General features: G+C 34.8%; 1 protein-coding gene across 8 annotated transcripts in view; it reads right to left on the bottom strand.

The window, feature by feature from the left end:
* DMD (dystrophin) overlaps positions 1–19,209 on the bottom strand; it is a 1,046,004-nt gene that overhangs the window by 724,147 nt on the left and 302,648 nt on the right. For all 8 annotated transcript variants that reach the window (XM_077171917.1, XM_077171927.1, XM_077171925.1 and 5 more), the window contains one exon: positions 5,077–5,255. In XM_077171917.1, coding sequence (XP_077028032.1) covers positions 5,077–5,255 — 179 coding nt within the window. The remainder of the gene's footprint in view (positions 1–5,076; positions 5,256–19,209) is intronic.

Genomic DNA, 19,209 nt, shown 5'->3' with positions numbered 1-19,209 from the left:
TTGCCCTCACTCATTTTCCAGGTGACACCAAGTTGGGTTGGCATATTGATCTGCTGGGGGGTAGAAAGCCCTGCAGAGGGAACTGGACAGGCTGATTGATGGGCCAATTGCATGAGGCTTAAGAGGACAAAGAGTGCCAAGTTCTGCACCTGGGTCACAACAACCCCAGGAAAGTCTTGCCTGGGGACAGAGTGGCTGGAAAGGTACCTGGAGGAAAAGGAGCTGGGGGTGCTGGTCAGCAGCAGCTGGACATGATCCAGGTGTGCCCAGGGGCCCAGGAAGGCCAAAGGCACCTGGCCTGGATCAGCAATAGTGTGGCAGCAGGACCAGGGCAGGGATTGCCCCCTGTGCTCAGCACTGGTGAGGCCACAGCTCAAATCCTGTGTCCAGTTTTGGGCCTCTCACTACAGGAAAGGCATTGAGGGGCTGGAGTGAGTGCAGAGAAGGGCAGCAGAGCTGGGGAAGGGTCTGGAGCACAGCTCTGATGAGGAGCAGCTGAAGGAGCTGGGGGTGTTTGGCCTGGAGAAAAGGAGGCTTGGGGTAAAACTTGGGGACCTTATTGCTATCTACAACAATTTGAAGAGAGTTTGTAGTGAGGCAGAGGTTGGCCTCTCCTCCCACAGAACAAGTGATAGAAGAGGAGGAAATGGCTTCAAGTTGTGCCAGGAGAGGTTCAGATTGGACCCTGGGAAAAATTTGTCACTGTAAGGGTTATCAAGCCCCAGAACAGTCTGCCTAGAGAAGTGGTAGAGTCACCACCCCCAAGGAATTTAAAAGACCTGTAGAACAAGTAAAAATGAAAGCAGTGAGATAGGAGTTTTGCCTGGGATCAATACTAGGAACTGCTCTGATAAACCAAAATGGAAATTAAACACAGCATTCTTCTTGGTCAGGTGTTCAATGAAATAAATCAATAACACAAATCCCAGTGCTTTCATAAATATAAACAGAACACAATGAATAGTTTTAAATTAGGATTTTGAAATGTCCCAGAAAATTACTCGAGGATCCTTTTATTTGTGTGTTAAGCTGGATATTTGCAAATGAAGCCTTATTACAGAGAACACATACTAGACAAAATACAGACCTGCAAATTCAGGCAAGCCTTCTGTAATTGCCAAGCACTAACTGCCATCCAAAAACTGTCATAAAAACTGAAAACATAAGTATTTCCTGCTGGACCTTTTTTAGTGTTCATTCAGGAAATTCAAGGATTCAGGTTTAAAAAGTAGATTCTTGTCCCAAGATCTTCATGAGTTTATGAAAACTGTCTAAGTAAACAAGGTAAAGGAGGAAAACATGTCTTGAATTTTAGCAGAAAAACTGTTATTCATGTTACCTCTGGCATTTGAAAATGTTTCACTGGTTCACACAGAAGTGGTGAAGCACTGACTGAACAAGAAGGCACTGAGTGAACAGGTCGGCAGAGCAATGATTGTCCTTGAATTTGAGGAATGTCACAGTTAAAAAAAACAAAACTTGTCTGGCCACAATTTGCTCAACTGAAATACTTTCAAGGTCTTGCAAGTACCCTCCTAAGTGACAGAGAAAGAATTCAGAAAGGAAGGGTGAATTTGAAGGCACACAAGTTGTGAAGCTACTAGGAAGAGTGAAGATGAGGAAAGAGAAATGAAGTGAAATGTGACATAAAAGAAAAGACAAGGGTAGAAGATAGAAGAGAAAGAACTTTGACAAATGATGGTGTGAAAGGAAATGTTATTCCTTCTTGCCAATATGGAGCACAGAGAATCACAATTCATCTCTCTTACGATTTCTGACAACTGACATATGAAGGAAATGTATGCCATGTATCAAAAGCCATATTTGGTCAGATTTGAAGGATCATTATCAAAATCTTTGGAAAGAGGTCTTATTTAATTATGACTGTTTTGGGAAAATTATAATATTCAAGTCCTATAAACTGAAATTTTGCAGATTGAAAAAAAAGAATGATTCCATGATTCTAATAAAGGACCAAAATACTCTGTGAAAATTGCTTCTCTGTGACAGCACCAAAAATACCAGGGAAATTGGCAGGCGACAGTTAACTAAATCTAATAAACTTTTCTTTGATAACTAGATAGAAATTAGAGTCACCTCCTTAAACTTTAAAAAATCCAAGAGAAAAAAAAGTCGAATTTCTCCTGATTTCTTTATTGCAGTCCCCTAGAGAATTAGATTTTCCTGAAAAGCTTAAGGCAGCTGCATTATTTATAATGGTATCAAAAAATCATAATATAGCTGGCAGAAAATTGAAATGTTACTAAGAAATGAAAAGGAAATAATATTTTTTTTTATCTAGTTACAATAGATGGGATTAAGTTATATCAGCCCCATGTATCTGGAAAAAAAATTATGAGCCACTATTTAACCAGCATTATAAACTTACTTTAACATGTAGACAACAGCTCTTCTTTAAGAAATACATAGCTGAAGGCAAAAAAATAATCACTGACTAATAAATCCATGTATTGATTTGGGATATTGATTACTATATATATATATATAATTCAAGTTTATCTTGATTATAATGAGAATTTGCCTGGTGGTTTTCCCAAAGGAATCTTAAATGAATTATTTCCATTTGTTAATATCTGTTGTGGCTGTAGCACAATTTGGCTCAGATTCTGGTTATGTCTTCAGCTCCTGCCATATTGGTAGAATTATATTGTATTAATTCTTGCATGAACGTGTAGTAAATGAAGCTTCCAAATTCAAGAAGAAGAGATCTGAAAACTGGAATGCATAATGAGGACAGGATAATCAAATTATATCTTAGTAAATTTCAGCAACCATGCTTTGTGTAGAAATTACTTCATTTATTTCAGTTTATACATTACTTTTGATGGTGGAGGTGCTGAAAAAACCTGCAACTGATCACAATAAAAGTACCTGAAGAAAGAAAAAATCTATCCTGTGTAATAAGTTTTCATTACTCTAAAATATCTGTATAGTGTCTAAGTAGAACAATTACAATTGCTTTACTCATCTTGTTTCAAATCTGTGTGACTCATCACTGCAGCACATTTGATGTTAGAGTAATGTAGGCAGGGCTCATGTTTGTGTGCACAGGCTTTCTGTCCTGGAGTATTTAAAGGAAGTCATTATTCAATAAAACACCTGTCATTTGAACAGCAGATTTGAATACAGTGTTGAGTAGAAGTATAATTTTCCAATAGATTTTTAGATGTTAGACAGAATTAAGTACCTAGAGGCAAACTCAAACTGTAGCACCATATACACACAGATCTTTTCTCCCCGAAGTAATGAAAGGAAATCACATTGCAGTACACAATGTGACCTTTGGGTCTCATACTTGTCAAAAGTTATAAAAATTCAACTACTGAAATTCTCATTATAAGGATTACTTGAAACAAGTTTTATTAAACCACCCCAGCTATTTAAAGGTAAAAATAAAATAAAAAAATAAGTAAAAAATCAAATACAACCCCTTAACCTCAGTACCAGCAAGATGCCATTTATGATAAAAATTGCCAACTGTTGTAATCTAATAACACAGGGTAAAATTTAATACTTGTTTCACCTTTTTTTCCAGCTACAGTAACCTTCTGAGAAATGCCATCATTAACTATTTTCTTTAACAGGAAGGGTAAGAAAAAGAGAGAAAACCAATGGTTCTTTTTTTTTTCTATAACTGAACCTGAGGCTGTAATATAATAGATGCCAAATATGGCTTATGTTAGATTTGTTCTTCTAATACTTTTTTAAGGCAATATATGTACTATTTTAAAAAATGACTGAACAAAGAAGGAAATTTGTGATTCTGAAACAGCAGTGCTTGAATGTTAATCATCCCCTACAATCAGCACAACAGCTATTGCCAGCCATGCAGAAATACACAGGAAAAAGTAAACACTCGACAGAAAAAAGTCCTGGAAAAAGCAGGTCATTAAGATCAGGTAGAAGCAAAGTGCACGAGCTCTTTCACTCCAAGCACGAGCTTAACAAAACAACTCTCTCAAAAAATTGCCGTTGTGACAGACCTGTGGAGGAACCTGCCTCCTTTTTTGGTCAGGGGTTGTGACATACACTGCTTGTGCGTACGCGTAACTTTTGAACCGCGGTTTAGGAGAAGGCGAAGGTCCCTGGGGTACACTGACTGTGATCTACGAATAAATTAGAATGTACACATGGGTAGGAGCATGGATTGTAGAAGTAAGTATTGATCTCAAGAGCAGCTGAAGAAAAACAAGCAGGAAGGTCATTTTTCAAGGACAGTGTTGGTATTCAGCAGACAAAATGGGATGGTATTAAGGAAACCTCTCATTTAATCTGACACCCTTTCCAAAAGCAACAAACTGTCAAGACTCCACACCAGCAGAATACCAATGTAAAGTGAAGCTTTTTAATAATTTACAAGCAGAGGCTCAAAAAGAAGTGATCTTTTGTCACATCTTGAATAAACAGAGCCAATATTTATCTGCTCAGAGCTCTAAAATAGAATGAGCATCCAATACCCAACCATACAGATTAAATTCAGACATGTTATCTAGGCCTAAAATGCACTAAACACTTCAACAGAGACTGTCTGATGGTTTCAGTAAAAACAAAAACTGACATTGCAACCATAAATAAATTCCAACTATTACATGAGTTTTTTGAGAGGACAACAGTAAACTGAGAAGAGATTATTTTAAAATGCAGGTCATCTTAAATAAAATGCTAAAAAATTAAAAATGTATCATGACTATGGATGAACACCAACATCTATTCTCTAAAAAGGTAAAGATATTTCTATCTACTTTTTAATGTAAGCCTCCCCAAATTTGTTTTTCCTTGAGGTGTCCTGCCACCATCAAAATGCACAATGCTGTACAGCTGAAGTGCAAAGCACTTACTTGCTGAATAGTAGTTTTTAAAACAGTCTGGTGTGAGATGAAAACCAGTATGAAAGTACATGCAGAGAAGTACATCTGATTTGCCTGTTGATGAGATTTTCCCCATTATGCCCATGGGGTTTTTGCCTTCCACTGCCCATTTAACATCAAACTCAGGGGTAGGCAGGGAAACAACCACTTTAGAGCAGCAAGATGAAAGCAGAAAAGTGAAACTCACTTCTTGTGAAAAATGCTGTTCATGTACTTCTACGTGCTCTTCTCTAGTGATCCTTGTGTGCCGTGGCAGCATCTCCACCTCCCTGATGGCTTCCATGGTGACTTGCTGGGGCAGGGCTTGAAAGAGTGAAGTCACATACATTAAGATGGACTTCTTATCTGGATATGCAGTTGCAACATCTGGAAGACAAATTAACATGTGTCATTTCAGTTTCCAAATTCGATATGAGAAATAGCCAATTAGTTTAATGGAAAGTTGATAAGCTAATGAGCAATCTATTGTCCACATGAATACTCTAGAGACTAATTAGAACCTTAGCATCAGTTCCAAACTTGCAGAATAAACCTGCATATCAATGAGAAGGTGCCAAAGTTTATACAGGTAATGTTACCTCATTCAGCATAAGCTTCCCATCTATATTTCTTGTGCCAAAATGCAATTTTTAATACTGCGATCCCCATTGAGCAGGACTAGACATAGGAAAAAATGTATTTTCTTGTGCTGTATAAATATTCCAATTATAAAAAGTAAGGAAAACCTCATTTTCCAAGTCATGCCTTTTACATTATCCCCACATCATTTAGCCACTGAAAGCAACAATGATGTAGGGGGAAAAAATAATTACCAGTTTTTCTTGTGAATTGATTCATAAAAACCCACAATTGAAGTCAAACTACAATAAAGCTACATAGCTTTTATGTTCTACTTAGTCTTGAGTTCTTCATGAAATCTGTGGAACATCAAAGGAACATGGTATTCACAGACAGTAAAATACATAATAGAAAAACTTTTTTTTTAAAAAAAATAGCCCTGTAAAATCTCTATGTCCTTTAGTCAGTACAAGAAACTTTGCATCAACACAAAGACTATTTCAGCTTTTGCACATAGCCATGTTATACATCAGCAGAAAAAGCACTTTCCCTGACTCAACAATTCAAGTCAATAACGATTTGTAAAAATGTAAGGCATGTGGCAGCTCTTTGAAACAGTTACTTTGTTATTTGCCATTGACGCTTACTTCCTACACTCAGTCTAGTGAATCAAGATGTAAAAGGACAATTGTACAAAAAATTTATCATGAATTCCATTAATGTTTTAACATGAGTGCTGGCAGAAAGCCAAGAACTATGAGTCTTTACTTTCTTAGATCAATCCAGTCTTAGCTAAGATTTGAATTCACAGAAAAAATAAAATAAATCAATGATTCTACAACGTGGCATCTCATTCTCCCTGCCTAGAATGTGGGAAGGCACCTTGCATTAAAAGACTCACATAGATCTGGAAATTAAGAGAAGACATTGTATGAATAATTTTGGTTTGGCTTTCTGACCCATCTCCATATCTTTGCTTGGTACTTTATGACAGGCAGCTGAAGATTTAGTTCTACTTAACATTGGCTGGAAAAATGGCACATTCCCTCTAACATTCCCACTTCCATAATATAAGTATTTTTCTGCAAGCATCTGCTTGTCTTGTCTTGAATATTCTAATGACATTTTGTCATACTAGGTGTCCACTAGTAATTGATATTTACATGAATATCCATGCCTTCCTGCTGGGAAGAGTACACACTGGATGATCAGTACCAGCTGTGATTTTTCTATTTTTTGTTCATTATTTTCCTTTTCAAAATGTCTTGTTAGCCAAATGGGCAAATACTTTACCATTTATCTACAAAAAATATCTCGCACAATAAATAAAATGCGTACCTAGTAAACAATATACATGCCAAAAATTGTTTACCCATTCTATCTGACAAATAAAAAGTACATACGGCGCTGTCAAAATACACTGGCAAATAGGAAAGGATTTAATTATTTAATCACAACAAAGAGCTAAACAACCATAGTTGCAAAGCCTGGAATCAATCTATCTCTCAAAAGTCTTTTTATGGGCTCCTGAATTATCAGAGCAGGAATGACTTCTGCTATACTTTGCCTTCATATTTTCTTCTTTTGACTCCTAGTCTGATGTACTATCTTTACCACCTGCTGAGTCTGATGGCTGTTTGAAATCCTCATAGCTAGACAGTAAATAAACTGGAATTCAAGCATTTTCTTGCAATGAAGTTCACCATTTCTTTGTAAATATGACTACTTGCATTTGCGGGGCAAAAATGTCTGTCAAATCAATATATTCTTAAAAACTAATCTCAAACTCTTGGAAAATACAGATTTTTAATAAAACTAAGTCAAGATATTAAGATAGGCCATTTCTCCAATACTAGTGTTGAGAAAATTATCCAGAATTTTTTTTTTTTTTCCCCAGACCAATTTATCTTCTCAAATTTAACTCAGAGGCAATTCTTTCAGAAAATTCTCATCAGTTTTCTTGACAAAGACTATTGGAGCAGGATTGAAAAGAATAAAATGAATGGAAAAAAAATAGACTACAAGTCATAAGAGTTTAAAATGGGAAGCATTGTAAGGTTAGAAGAAATTATACTAACGTGTTTATCAATAAAGAATCTGAAAGACTTTGGAAAGCTCCAGAAACCATCTCAGTTCTTTAATAAGATACAGTTACACAAAAGTAACCAAGCTGAGTGTTGAGCAACCAACTTTCCAAGATGAGTGTTTCAATTATTTAGAGGAAACTTTTTAGGTACAAAACTTTACGCTGACAGATTAATATTTTTCAAAAGAAAACAGTGACTTAAATATGTCACATGAACAATACTGTTCAGACAATTCTTGATACCTCTTCTGATCCATGGGATTACTTATTAAGGCTTGTGATTTCTTTAAGAATCCCTTATCATCAAAGAAACACAATTACCTTGCAAAACCCTAACTGTATGTGCTCCCCCTGAAAACATATCCACCCCAACCATTTAGAGAGATTAGTCTGTCCAGGGAAGGTCTCCAGTCAAATTAAAAAAATACAGAAAAATAATAAAAAAAAAGCAAACAAAAAAACCCCACTTATTTTGATACATGGGGCAAAATGCCTGAGTTGAGACAACACCACAAAAGCTCAATTTTGACCATAATTTTTAATGTATAGTAAGATTCTGTTCATTTAGAAAAGCAGTTATTTGGTAACAAGTACCAAAAGAGCAGAAAGAATCTGAGTTTGTAACCCAAATCCACTTCTGTTTAAGTGCAGTTGCCTTTAAAGGATTAGTACAGGTTTAATTTGGGAAACAATTTGTCTGATAAAAGTTCACTGCAGCTGGATTTCTATTAGCAATATTTATTTGTTTTCTTATCAACATAACTACAAGTTTAACTGTTTGCTAAAGATGACTACAATAAACCTGAAGTGTTCTCAACCTAATCCGTTTCTAAATACATCAAAATCTTCAAAAAGTGATCCAGCAGCCAATTTTTATAAGCCTTATAGTTCACAAGTGTTTTGGTTCCTGCATCCATATGTTTGGGTCAATGATCAAATCCCTGCTAACATTAAGGGATGAGTGAAAATGAGGATGATATAAAACACAAATAAGTCCCATACTAAAAAATGCACGTCTAGCAATACAAATAAAATCCAGTGTTTTCCTACACAGTGTTACATTATGTATACAAAGCCACACACAGAGCACAAGTTATAAATGTTTATGGAAATGTTTCTTAAAATTTTCAAATACACAGCTACTAATATAACTGTTCTTTTTTGATAATATTTTGCTTTCTCGAAGCTCTGACCAACTAACAGTTCTGACACTATTTTTGTCAAATGGTTTTACTATTTGTGTTTACTCTTTGTATCAAACTAGTGGCAAAATAACTTTGAAAGAAGAGAGTTTAAAGGCCCACTGCACTGCCAGAAAGATTATATTTCTCTACATAAGCTGCTGATCTAGTTTATTTAGATTGAGAGAAAAATTCTGAAACATACTTTACCTTATATAGTGCTGAGAAGCAAGATAAGACTTGAGCCCAAAAAATACAAGAAATCCTTTGTCCTCAACAGAAGCAGCTAGGATTTTCACAGAATCAAAAAGTAGAAACCATAGAAAACTAATTTCTAAATCCTATACATTGTCTAATGCTGTTTGCTTTATTACAATAGTAATAGAGACTCCCAGTATTTTAATATTACCTGCTGCTATCCCAAATGAGATTTTTAAAACTGTGTTAAAGAAAAAAACATTGCCTTTCCTTCCACAATAAAAAGAGATTCTCAAAGCTGATCTGAATTTTCAGAGGTTACGCGTGGGTTTTTTTATGATAAATAAAGCATGTTGTTATTTCTTCTATCAGAGTAGGCATTGGGGTTTTTTAAAAGGCTTTTAAAGATATGAATACAACATTAATACTTATTACAGGTTCTACTGTTATTTCCAAATGCTTCTGTTTAGAAAGCAGAAGCTCTCAGATTCCTCAGATAAAACAGAAATCTGACAGATACATAAATGATTAACAATTTACATCTCTGCAATGTAAACTCATTACAGGAGATACTTCCAAATTCCTATGGCCACTCCTACTATGGCACCTGCCTCAGCCACAAGATCTAAGATGAGGGCACAGAAAAGCATTTATAAAAGTGTAGCCACAACTCAGATGTAACTTTTATTTATTTTACCTTTTAGCCTCAAGGACAAGGTTGAACTTTTCAAAGCCTGTTCAAAAATCTGCAGTAATCTGCCCGACAAGGCTGACCAAAACATTTTGAAAGAGCTTTCATAAAACCCAAGGTATATATTTTGATCTCATTTTTATTTGGAAGAACCGAAATTTTCAATTGAAAGTGCATGAAAATGTGCTAGTAAAAATGAAACAGCTTACTCTTAAAAAGCAAGAAAAACAAGTAAGATTTAATTCCCAAATGAATGTATCCAAAAATTAGGAACAAAATGTATCTCCAAAATGTTGCCCCCATAACTAAGGAAAAAAAAAAGGGTGAAAATTTTAAACTTGGTAATTTTTACTCCAAATACATACTTTTGGTCATTTAAAAATTCCATATAGAGACATTAAGCTGTGACAGAATCATGAGTCTCATCTGAGATTTGATCTTACTGGTGACTTAATTCCCAGACTGTGAAAACATGAGCCTATATATAGTCCATTCTTATTCAAACACCAAAAAACAAGCAAGATTATCAGGCAAAGATTATAAGGTGTTTTGCTTCAATGTATACATACTTCTCCCTCAGAGTCCCCTAGGTCTCCAAATGACATTTTCTTACATTCATATTTATACTAATGGTATGATAACAGCAGGAACCACAGTAGTAGTAATGGTTTACTCTACTGAGACTCACTGCTGCCACTAAGACCTTGAAGCAATAAACTCTGCAGTCTCTGAAAGGTCAGACAGTAACTGCAGTGTCTACTCACAATTATTGACTGGTTTGCTTCTTTTTTAAACCTGTAATTATTTTCTGCCTTGTTTTCTTACTCTACCAGTAGATTGCATGTTAAATTCAAAATGAAAGCAATCTTTGCAAGTAATCTCAAAGAAGCCCTGGACTTGCACATAAACAAAAATCAACGTATGAAATAGTGCAGAACTGTAAATACTGAAATATGGAAATTAAATATGATGATTTTAAAACTTTATTTTAAAAACAAAGTTAAAGCAAAGATCAATTTTTTTCAAAGGCCTTTGAAAGGCCTACATGAATAAGCATAGTGACCACAGTCTATTAATTTGCTGAATAAATTTCACATTTCACAAAACTGCTAGCGAAAGGCACAAATTACATAGAGACAATTAAGTGAGAGCAGAAGCCTGGAAGTCCACTTAGATAGATAGTGGTGCTGATTTTTTCTTCTTTTCTGTAGAAATGAATGGCCATAAACCTATATAAACCTTCATAAAGCACTATGAAACTCTCAGAAGAAAATGTAAGTTTTTAAACAGGTATTTCCTTAATAAACGCTTTAAACCTGATGGTGAAGAGCTACAGAGTACATTTAAAATGCTGACCTTTGTAGGTTGTATTAAACAAGGCCACAACAGCAGCACGAAGAAAATATCCTCAGAAGTTTAACACATTTGTGTTTGCCTTTTAGAATGACAAGTCAGGATTTGTGGAATTAAAGTGCTGCAGAATTCAAGTGTATCTGGTAATAAAATATTTGGTGGCAGAGCATACCTTTAATCTGTCTGAATGTCTGTTCTGATTTGATGCATGAGTGTGAAGGAGCCTTGGACTAATATGCCAGCACTATCCTGGTTAAGTGAACTTGATGCTATCTCTGCTTTTTAAACCTGCAAAATCAGACTTAATACCTCTGCTGAACAGTAAAGGCATTGCCTATTCTTTTTCAGGTTCCCTGCAGTATTAAATATTGATTTAGTAACACCACAACCTTTGCAACTTAAACTATATCTAAAGGGTCTTAGCAGCAAAGATAGAGATAGAAAGAAGTGAAATCAAAGTAGCAAAGGAATAAAACACTGGTTTTAAAAATTTGGGGTATGATACATCTTTATCATATCATGCTTTATTGTGATATTTTTGTCATATCAGAAAGGGTAGGAGTGAGCATGGCTCTCCTCAATTTGTTGAAATAACAAATAATAGTCAGCAGGTAATATATTCACAAAACTGATATGCACTGAAAGCTGCAGTTTGATTTTTCAAACCCTGGAAATGCAGTGAGGGGTGGGTTGAGGCAGGAAGAGCCAGAGGAAAAAAACCTAAAATATACCCTGTTACCTAGTTCCTACTGAAGAGTTCCTTCCTGAAACTGAAGGCAGATCAAGGGAGTTACAGTGTCTGAATCAGAAATAGTGTTCAAAAATGGTAATATTAGCAGTCACCAAAACTGTAATGTTGCTAAGAATATTTGAGATATTCAAACAAGTTAATATTTGAGAGAGTAAATGGAACAATATTTCAAAATATTGTACATTTTCCACTTAGCTTTTATAAATATTTAGTCTAGAGAAACTGCACAGGTAACTATAAAAAAAAAAAGAATAGAAAATTAAAGACTGAAATCCAGTAACTAAAGATTTTATAACTTCATCTGGAGATAAATTCATTACTTTTATTTCATTGTAAAATCTTTCATAAAGCTGAAATGATATAAGGTAAATGGAAAAGGGCAATTGAAATCTAAACAGCCAATTCTGAATACACAATAGAAAGAGCCGTGTGCTGGATGGGTGATTGCATACTCAATAAGAGCAGGCAATACTTCCTCAAGTGCAATCCAAAAAAAAAACATTGGGAAACAAAGCATTCTTTGGAGACAGTACAGGGAAGAACAGGGATTCTGCTGCTAGAATGTCTGTACCTTCCTTTTATTCCCATCTGAAATGTGCTATTTCTGACACTGAGGCAAGCTAAAATGACCTGAGGTTAATTCCATCCCAAACCAACAAAACAGAATGCTGAATGATACTACAGGTAGCTTGTACTTTTCCCCTCTAGAACATTATGGAAAACTGACTTTATTTGAAACTTGAGAAAAGCAAAATGGAAAAAAGAGTGAAACCTATACAAGAAAGTGTCCAAGATGGACCAATTTGGCTGTAAATTGAAACTAAGCCACTCTTGGCTTTGTTTTGAGTTATTAAAAAAAAAAAAATGCAGCAGAAGTTTTAAGGAACAAAGCTAAAGTTCTAGGCAGGAAAATTCCTAAATTCTAGGTCAAGATCAGGTGTAAAATTAGTTCTAGATATCTTAAAACAAATACAAAATTTAGTGTGTATAATAGCATCTTCAATAATAACTCCCATTGCCTACTAACTTAGGCCAGATTATCATTTGCAGGTATAATGCAATACTTTTTATAATACTTTTTATATTCAATAGACCATACCTTGCATAGGGCATGCAAGTTTGATTAATTTCAGCCAAAAAAAAAATCAGATAAATTTTCAATATCATTATGAGAGACTGAGAAAATTCATAGCTATTAAGGTTCAGTTCCATATAGGATATTGAAGAAAAGAAAACCCTCACTGACAGAAATTCACGTATACAAATTGATTTGATGCATGAGTTTTAAATTCAAAGAAGAGGTTTCTTGATAAGTCATATGGCTGCACATACTGAATTTTCTCACTGCATGTGTGAAGTGGCTACACCTACATGAAAACCAGTTACCTGGATATTACAGGCTTCTATATGTATGGCACATAAACAGTATTAAAAATGACAAATGAGGTCTTTAAGAATGTTAAGTGCAGCAGATGAAAAAAGGCTATTTCCAATTTTAAAGATTATCTTAAAAATACATACACATCTTGAAAAAGCTGAAAGCATAATTTTAATAATTTATATATATCATGATCATTTTGTATTGAAATGTTAAAAAAACAGGGTAGAAAAAAACTTAAAAGTAACTTATTTTTAACATTTGAGGGATTATTTCACCAAGAATGCAGCAAATAGATTAATGTGCTGATCTTTTTCCTTGGGCTGATCATGAGGAAAAGCAGTCTAAAAATGCCAATACTTCTTAAAAATGCAAGCTTTTACTGAAGGGTTACTATGCACTTACCATTTTCCAGGAAGTTATTTAAAATCTACCTGCAATGTAATTTAAGAAAAAACCCTCAAATCTGATTATCTGAGGAAGAGAACTGCTCATGCTCGACAGTGAGAACTTCTTAAGCCCATACTCTGAGGCTGGAAACATCTGCTCATGTTTTGCATAAATGTAAGCTTCCATTTACATTTCAACAATTTTATACATGGCTAGTGTTGGAGAAGCAGAGAAATAGGTTTAGGGCAAGAATGTCTGGTAATTCATAACGTAAAGACTCAGAAATCAACATTTTAATGACTCCTATTTAAACATGCAGCAGAAAGAAGGTGTCTTCTCTTTGCTAGCCCATGCAAGCTTCAGCCTGAGGAAACAGAAGTGTGTGTGACACTGATGGGTGTGGAGCAGCATGTGAGAGGCCAAGGAGAATTTTAAATGCTACAGCTTGGTGGAATCAGAATGGATTTGAGGACATCATATCTATAGTATTTACTTCAAACATCTCCTGCAAGATGGAATAGCTGTAAATATGCAACCACAGCAGCCAGGTGTGACTGGGGTGCCAAATGGTATATTATCTGTGTATCAAACAAAATAAATATAGCAAATTTCAAATGTGAAACACAATATATTAAACTTATTTAATACATAAAAGGAAAACCACAAGTATTAAAACATTACAACAATTAACATCTAAGCATAATAGCAGCACTATAATGCTTTACTTTGTGCTCTGAAAAAGGAAATCCTTCTAAGTACTGTATCAGGAGGGCAAATTGTGAAAGAAGGGCCTGCATGGGCCCCAAATTTGCCCTAAAACAGTACAGATACATACCACAAATCAGTGTTACAGTAACACCTTGTTTATTAGACATGTTTCTGACTTCACTATAAAAAGGTTTTCTCACATTTTTCTCAGTTCAGAATTATTGTCTTCATGGTCTTCATTCACAGAAACAAATGGATAGGAAAATTTCAGTACTCAGTTAATTCCAGGAATGTTTTATGATGCAGTATAGCAGCAATTTCAAAGCACAGTATTTTCATGGATGGCTTTATTAAATAACCTAAAGAAATGTATGTTTTTAATGCTTTAAATACACCAATCTCTAGTCTACTGCAATACACTTAGAACCTAAATAAGCATTGTAGTAGGTCATGAATGAGTGCTATGGTGGAGGCTTGTTGAGTCAGTTTGGACTCAAAGATGAAAGGTTAAGAAATGGTAATTTAATCTTTTCAAGAGTTTCTAGAACGAATACAAATTTTGGGAGATGCTGATGTAACCACCCTTCAGATTACATAGAAATCCCAGTCTAAACAAAGCACAGCTAATTTTAATGCTCTAGTAGTGCATGTCCAGCTATTGTTCAGCAAATGCACACAAAGCATTCAAGATCAGAACCAAAGCCTGTCACATTAACCAAAAACTGCAAAATTACACTCATCAAACTTGACAGAATAGCTGCAAGTATGTAAAATATGTATAGTGTTATGTACAGCAGCACCTTCTGAAAATACTTCATACACCTGAGCATTCAAGGAGCAGAGAGATCACAGCCTTGAAATGCAGGACTTGTTACATTTTCCATCCAAATATCAATTTTGAAAGATAAACCAAATTCATCTTCAAGAAATATAATATTGATTTCATTCCACAACGCATTAACAAGATTTGATTTGGGATTCTGTTTTCTGGTCTGACATGTCCAAGAATGATAAACTACAAGTGGAACAGAAACAAGTTGCTAGTTGCAAGTAAGACAGTGTTGAGAACAAAACTGTTTTGAGAGCCTATTCAAAGGAAGGCTTAGAGCAGCTACACGAGTGCTCCTTATAAATATATCATGGGATGAAAGCAATCAGAGCAAAACCACCAAGCTCAAGGACAATGTTAGCACCAGAACAAAAGACAACACAAAAAGCCTGAAGAAATACAGCCTGAAATGCAGAAAAGTTTATTGCCCTCAGAAAGCAAGGTTCTGAGCAAGGCAAAGGAACAGAAGCAAAGCATCCAACTGACTACAACAAAACTTGAGGCATTCAAAAAAACCTTTATAATGAGATGTTTACCTGAAATTGCAGGTAAACAGGACTTCAATGAAAAATCAGGTTCTAAATGTTCTGTTCCTCCCATCCTTTTTATATTCTAATAATTGCTAGCTAATTTTTAGTTATACTATTTTAATACAGACTACAGTTTCATGCTTTTCTATGAACTCCACATCCCTGCCTTTTTTTTTTTTTGTTTTGTTTTCCAATTATGGGGAACTATATCTATGCAATAAACTGGCCAAAATAATGACAAAAATAATATGTCATGTCTGACTGTCTGACTATTCTTGTAAATTCTGATAAAGCATTAGACTAAAGATGCAAAAGAGCTTTTCCATATATAGCATACGTATACATATTTAACAACTAATAGTACATCAACAGAGCATGTGAAAGAAAGCTGGAGATTAATCAGTGCAGTCAATATAATGTAAATAGGAGTTAGGAATGCATTAGAACAACAACCAGTTTTATTACATATTTATCATGCATTATGCTAATGAAGAAAATGCAAACAGCCCTAAAAATATGTTTAGATAGGACTGTGAAGCAACACAAAAAATAAGCAGGTTAAATCTAAATATTAGTTGGTGAATATTTTAATAAGAAGAAGGATTTGTAAATACAGAGCAGGGGCTAAGCATAAAAGAAAAAGAACATGTGAAGGTTTAAGAAAATATATTCTCCTGGAAAAAGATGGAACTGCTAATTCCACCATTAGCATATTATCCCTTGATATTTAACTTGCAAGTACTAATTATATTTTCTTGAATTATCTCTTTTTAAAATTAAATAAATTACATACTATTCAGATTCACCAACTGAATATACATTTGTCCATTAATTATCATTATTATTGCTACAGAGGTTATGTAATGTCAGGCCTTAATCTATGTTTTTCGAAACAAAAGATATTTTTAAAGGTCAAAACAATTTAAATACCAACTTTTATTAGCATTTTTAGAGGGGGAAAGAAAGAATCATAAGAAAATGTGCTTGAAAATTGACTTTAGAATTTAGAATTGACTTTTCCAGGCTGAGTAATTAAACAAATAAGCAATGTTACAGGTACAGTACGAGAACAGAGTCATAATGAGATTAACATTCATAACTACAGTTATGGGAGCAGAGTCTAGGATTGTAAATGAGAGTAGTGGAGGCCAACATTTTCTTCAAGTCTTCGTTTAATTACCCAGTGCTAGAGAGACTGACTTTAGCCCAAACATAAAGAAGGGATTTAATGTCTATTAGCTAAGAAAACATACATAATCTAAAAATAATGCAGAAGAGGTCACCTTTGCAAAGAACGCAGAATGTTCTGAAGACCTGAAATTAGGCTTTGAAACAGGGCCTGGAATAACTAATAAACACCTAAATAAATGAAATACATGTCCAAACTCACTGGGAAATTTTCATTTCACATTTAAACAGTGTACAGTCTTGTAGTAAAACAACAAAAATATTTTAATACAAAGGTTGCCAGTGTTGCCCCTCATTGACTTGTTTCCCTAGATTAACATAAAAATCCAACAAAAACCAAAACCATAGAACTGAAAAATCTTCCAAAACTAAAGGAAAAACTAAGCAGCTCTCCAAACTTTAAACTAGCAATATATAATACTCTTTAAACTACAAATAATTATTAAATATCCTAAAATAATCGTAAAATGGACCTTATTCTACCTAGCTACTTTTTGCTTCGGGTCTTTATTTAACTGGCTAACTCCTGAAAAACCTTTGGGCCTGGTTGTGCAACCATTTTCATCAAGCAGCTTGGCTCAACACACTAATAATTTAGCCCATTTCACCAAAAATATAGTGATTACATCAAAACTGAGCCTGTAGGATTCAGATAGGACAAGTGAGTGACACCAGTGACAGAGAATGTTTCACTAACTTGCAGCATTAACAGCTTAGTAATATATATGTTCTGGGCCTGCACTAAACACTTTTAATATAACATGAAAAGTTCTAATAGCTTAGAAATAGTACATTTCCAAATCCAGAGCAATAGATTTGATGCAGACTGAAGCATTGTCTGCCAAGGAGAGATAAAGCAGCAATGGGAGCTTCCCCACAATATTCTCCCTCTGAGCTCCAGCTGACCAGAGGCCTCAGCATGAGCAGAAGGCATGCTAGGATCCTCTCAGTTCTGGAGCACACAGATAAGAAATGAACTATATTTTAAACCTTTGAATAATAGTGTGAAATCTTTATGCCAACTAACCAGCAAAGCTATACAACACATGTACTCACAACAGCAAAACCACATTCTTCTACAAACCTGAGTCAAGGGACACCAGAAGACAAACATCTTCGATAAACCTCCCAAAATTTCCTGTAATTAGATTTTTCCTTCCAATCAGATTGCCCAGTAAGTGAAATTAAACTTAAAGCACTATAGCCATGGCATTGTAAGGAATATATAGTGAGCAGTTCCAAGTGTCCAGAAATTAATCCTCACCTACATGACTATTTTCTATTCAAAGGGATGTAACTCTTAGCATGCACAGGTCCTTACTCCCTATGTAATTTGGGTAATTTTTTAGACTTTCATCTAAACTTTGGAGCTACAAGGATACCATTTAACAATGCCACTCGCAAAAATGGTACTAAGTACACAAGTAACACTCTAAAAATGAAATATCTTACACCAGGATGAATAAAGGAGTATGAAACAAGCAGGATCAAAATAAAATACTTACAAAAGCATATTTTCTACAGTGTCTCTGTGCTCCTGGCTTGGAATAAATAGCAAAAATTGATAATACATTATTACTGAAACATGTTCAACAGCCTTACAGTTTTTGACCTTACAGGTCAGGATCTTTTTGTTATGTTTGCGTTCTATCAATTAATCTTAAGATCAACTCAAATGTTACAACTTTCTGAAGATCCTGCTAGAGAAAACATGGAAGAGGCAGGTAAGTATCTCCAGTTAATCTCTTAAAACAAAGTTTTTACACATGTATTTTTATTGCCTTGCTTTTATAAAATGTTAATATGCCATAGAAAATTATATTTCCTCATAAAAGTGTCCTAGCCTTAGCAAGTTACCCAACAGAGAGTTATGGATTTAAAACAGAGTTTGATTTCTTTTAAGTATTATTGTTAGTGTTCTTAGTGTTGCATAGATCATTGCAACAGATATTACTAATGAGAAAGTCAGGAATGGACTAACAGAAAGTTACTAGTTAAATGAGAATTAGCAATCCATAAAAGCTTGTAAATTTTCTGTTTCTTGTATTTGGCCAGACTAGTCAGAGTATAAAGCATCCATAATGGAGATCCTAAGTCTTTCAGAAGACAGCAGTTAACCCTGGGATATACAGTGAGGTGTCTCACCTCTAGGTCATTTCTTTAAAAAAAAAACAAGCAGTGAGAATGGAAAATCACTACCATCTGAACATCTTGTGTCTGTTGAATGGCCAATATGCAATATGTCTGTAGTATCAGTACAATTCCTAGTGGAGTAAATAACAAAACAAGTACTCAAGTTCCAGTCCATCACTCATGGAGGGAATCTCAGCAGAAAAACATGCATATAAAGAAACTGTGATTAACACCAATGTCAGAACCTCCCCAAGTTACATACAGAAATGATGTTGCCTACACAATCCTAAAATGAACTGGCAATCTTGGCTTTCAGAGCAGTTCACAAAGTTAAATTTATTAAGAC

This window comes from Agelaius phoeniceus, chromosome 2 (genome assembly GCF_051311805.1).
Source record: "Agelaius phoeniceus isolate bAgePho1 chromosome 2, bAgePho1.hap1, whole genome shotgun sequence".
Classification (NCBI taxonomy): Eukaryota; Metazoa; Chordata; class Aves; order Passeriformes; family Icteridae; genus Agelaius; species Agelaius phoeniceus.
This window is presented reverse-complemented; position numbering and strand designations above follow the sequence as displayed.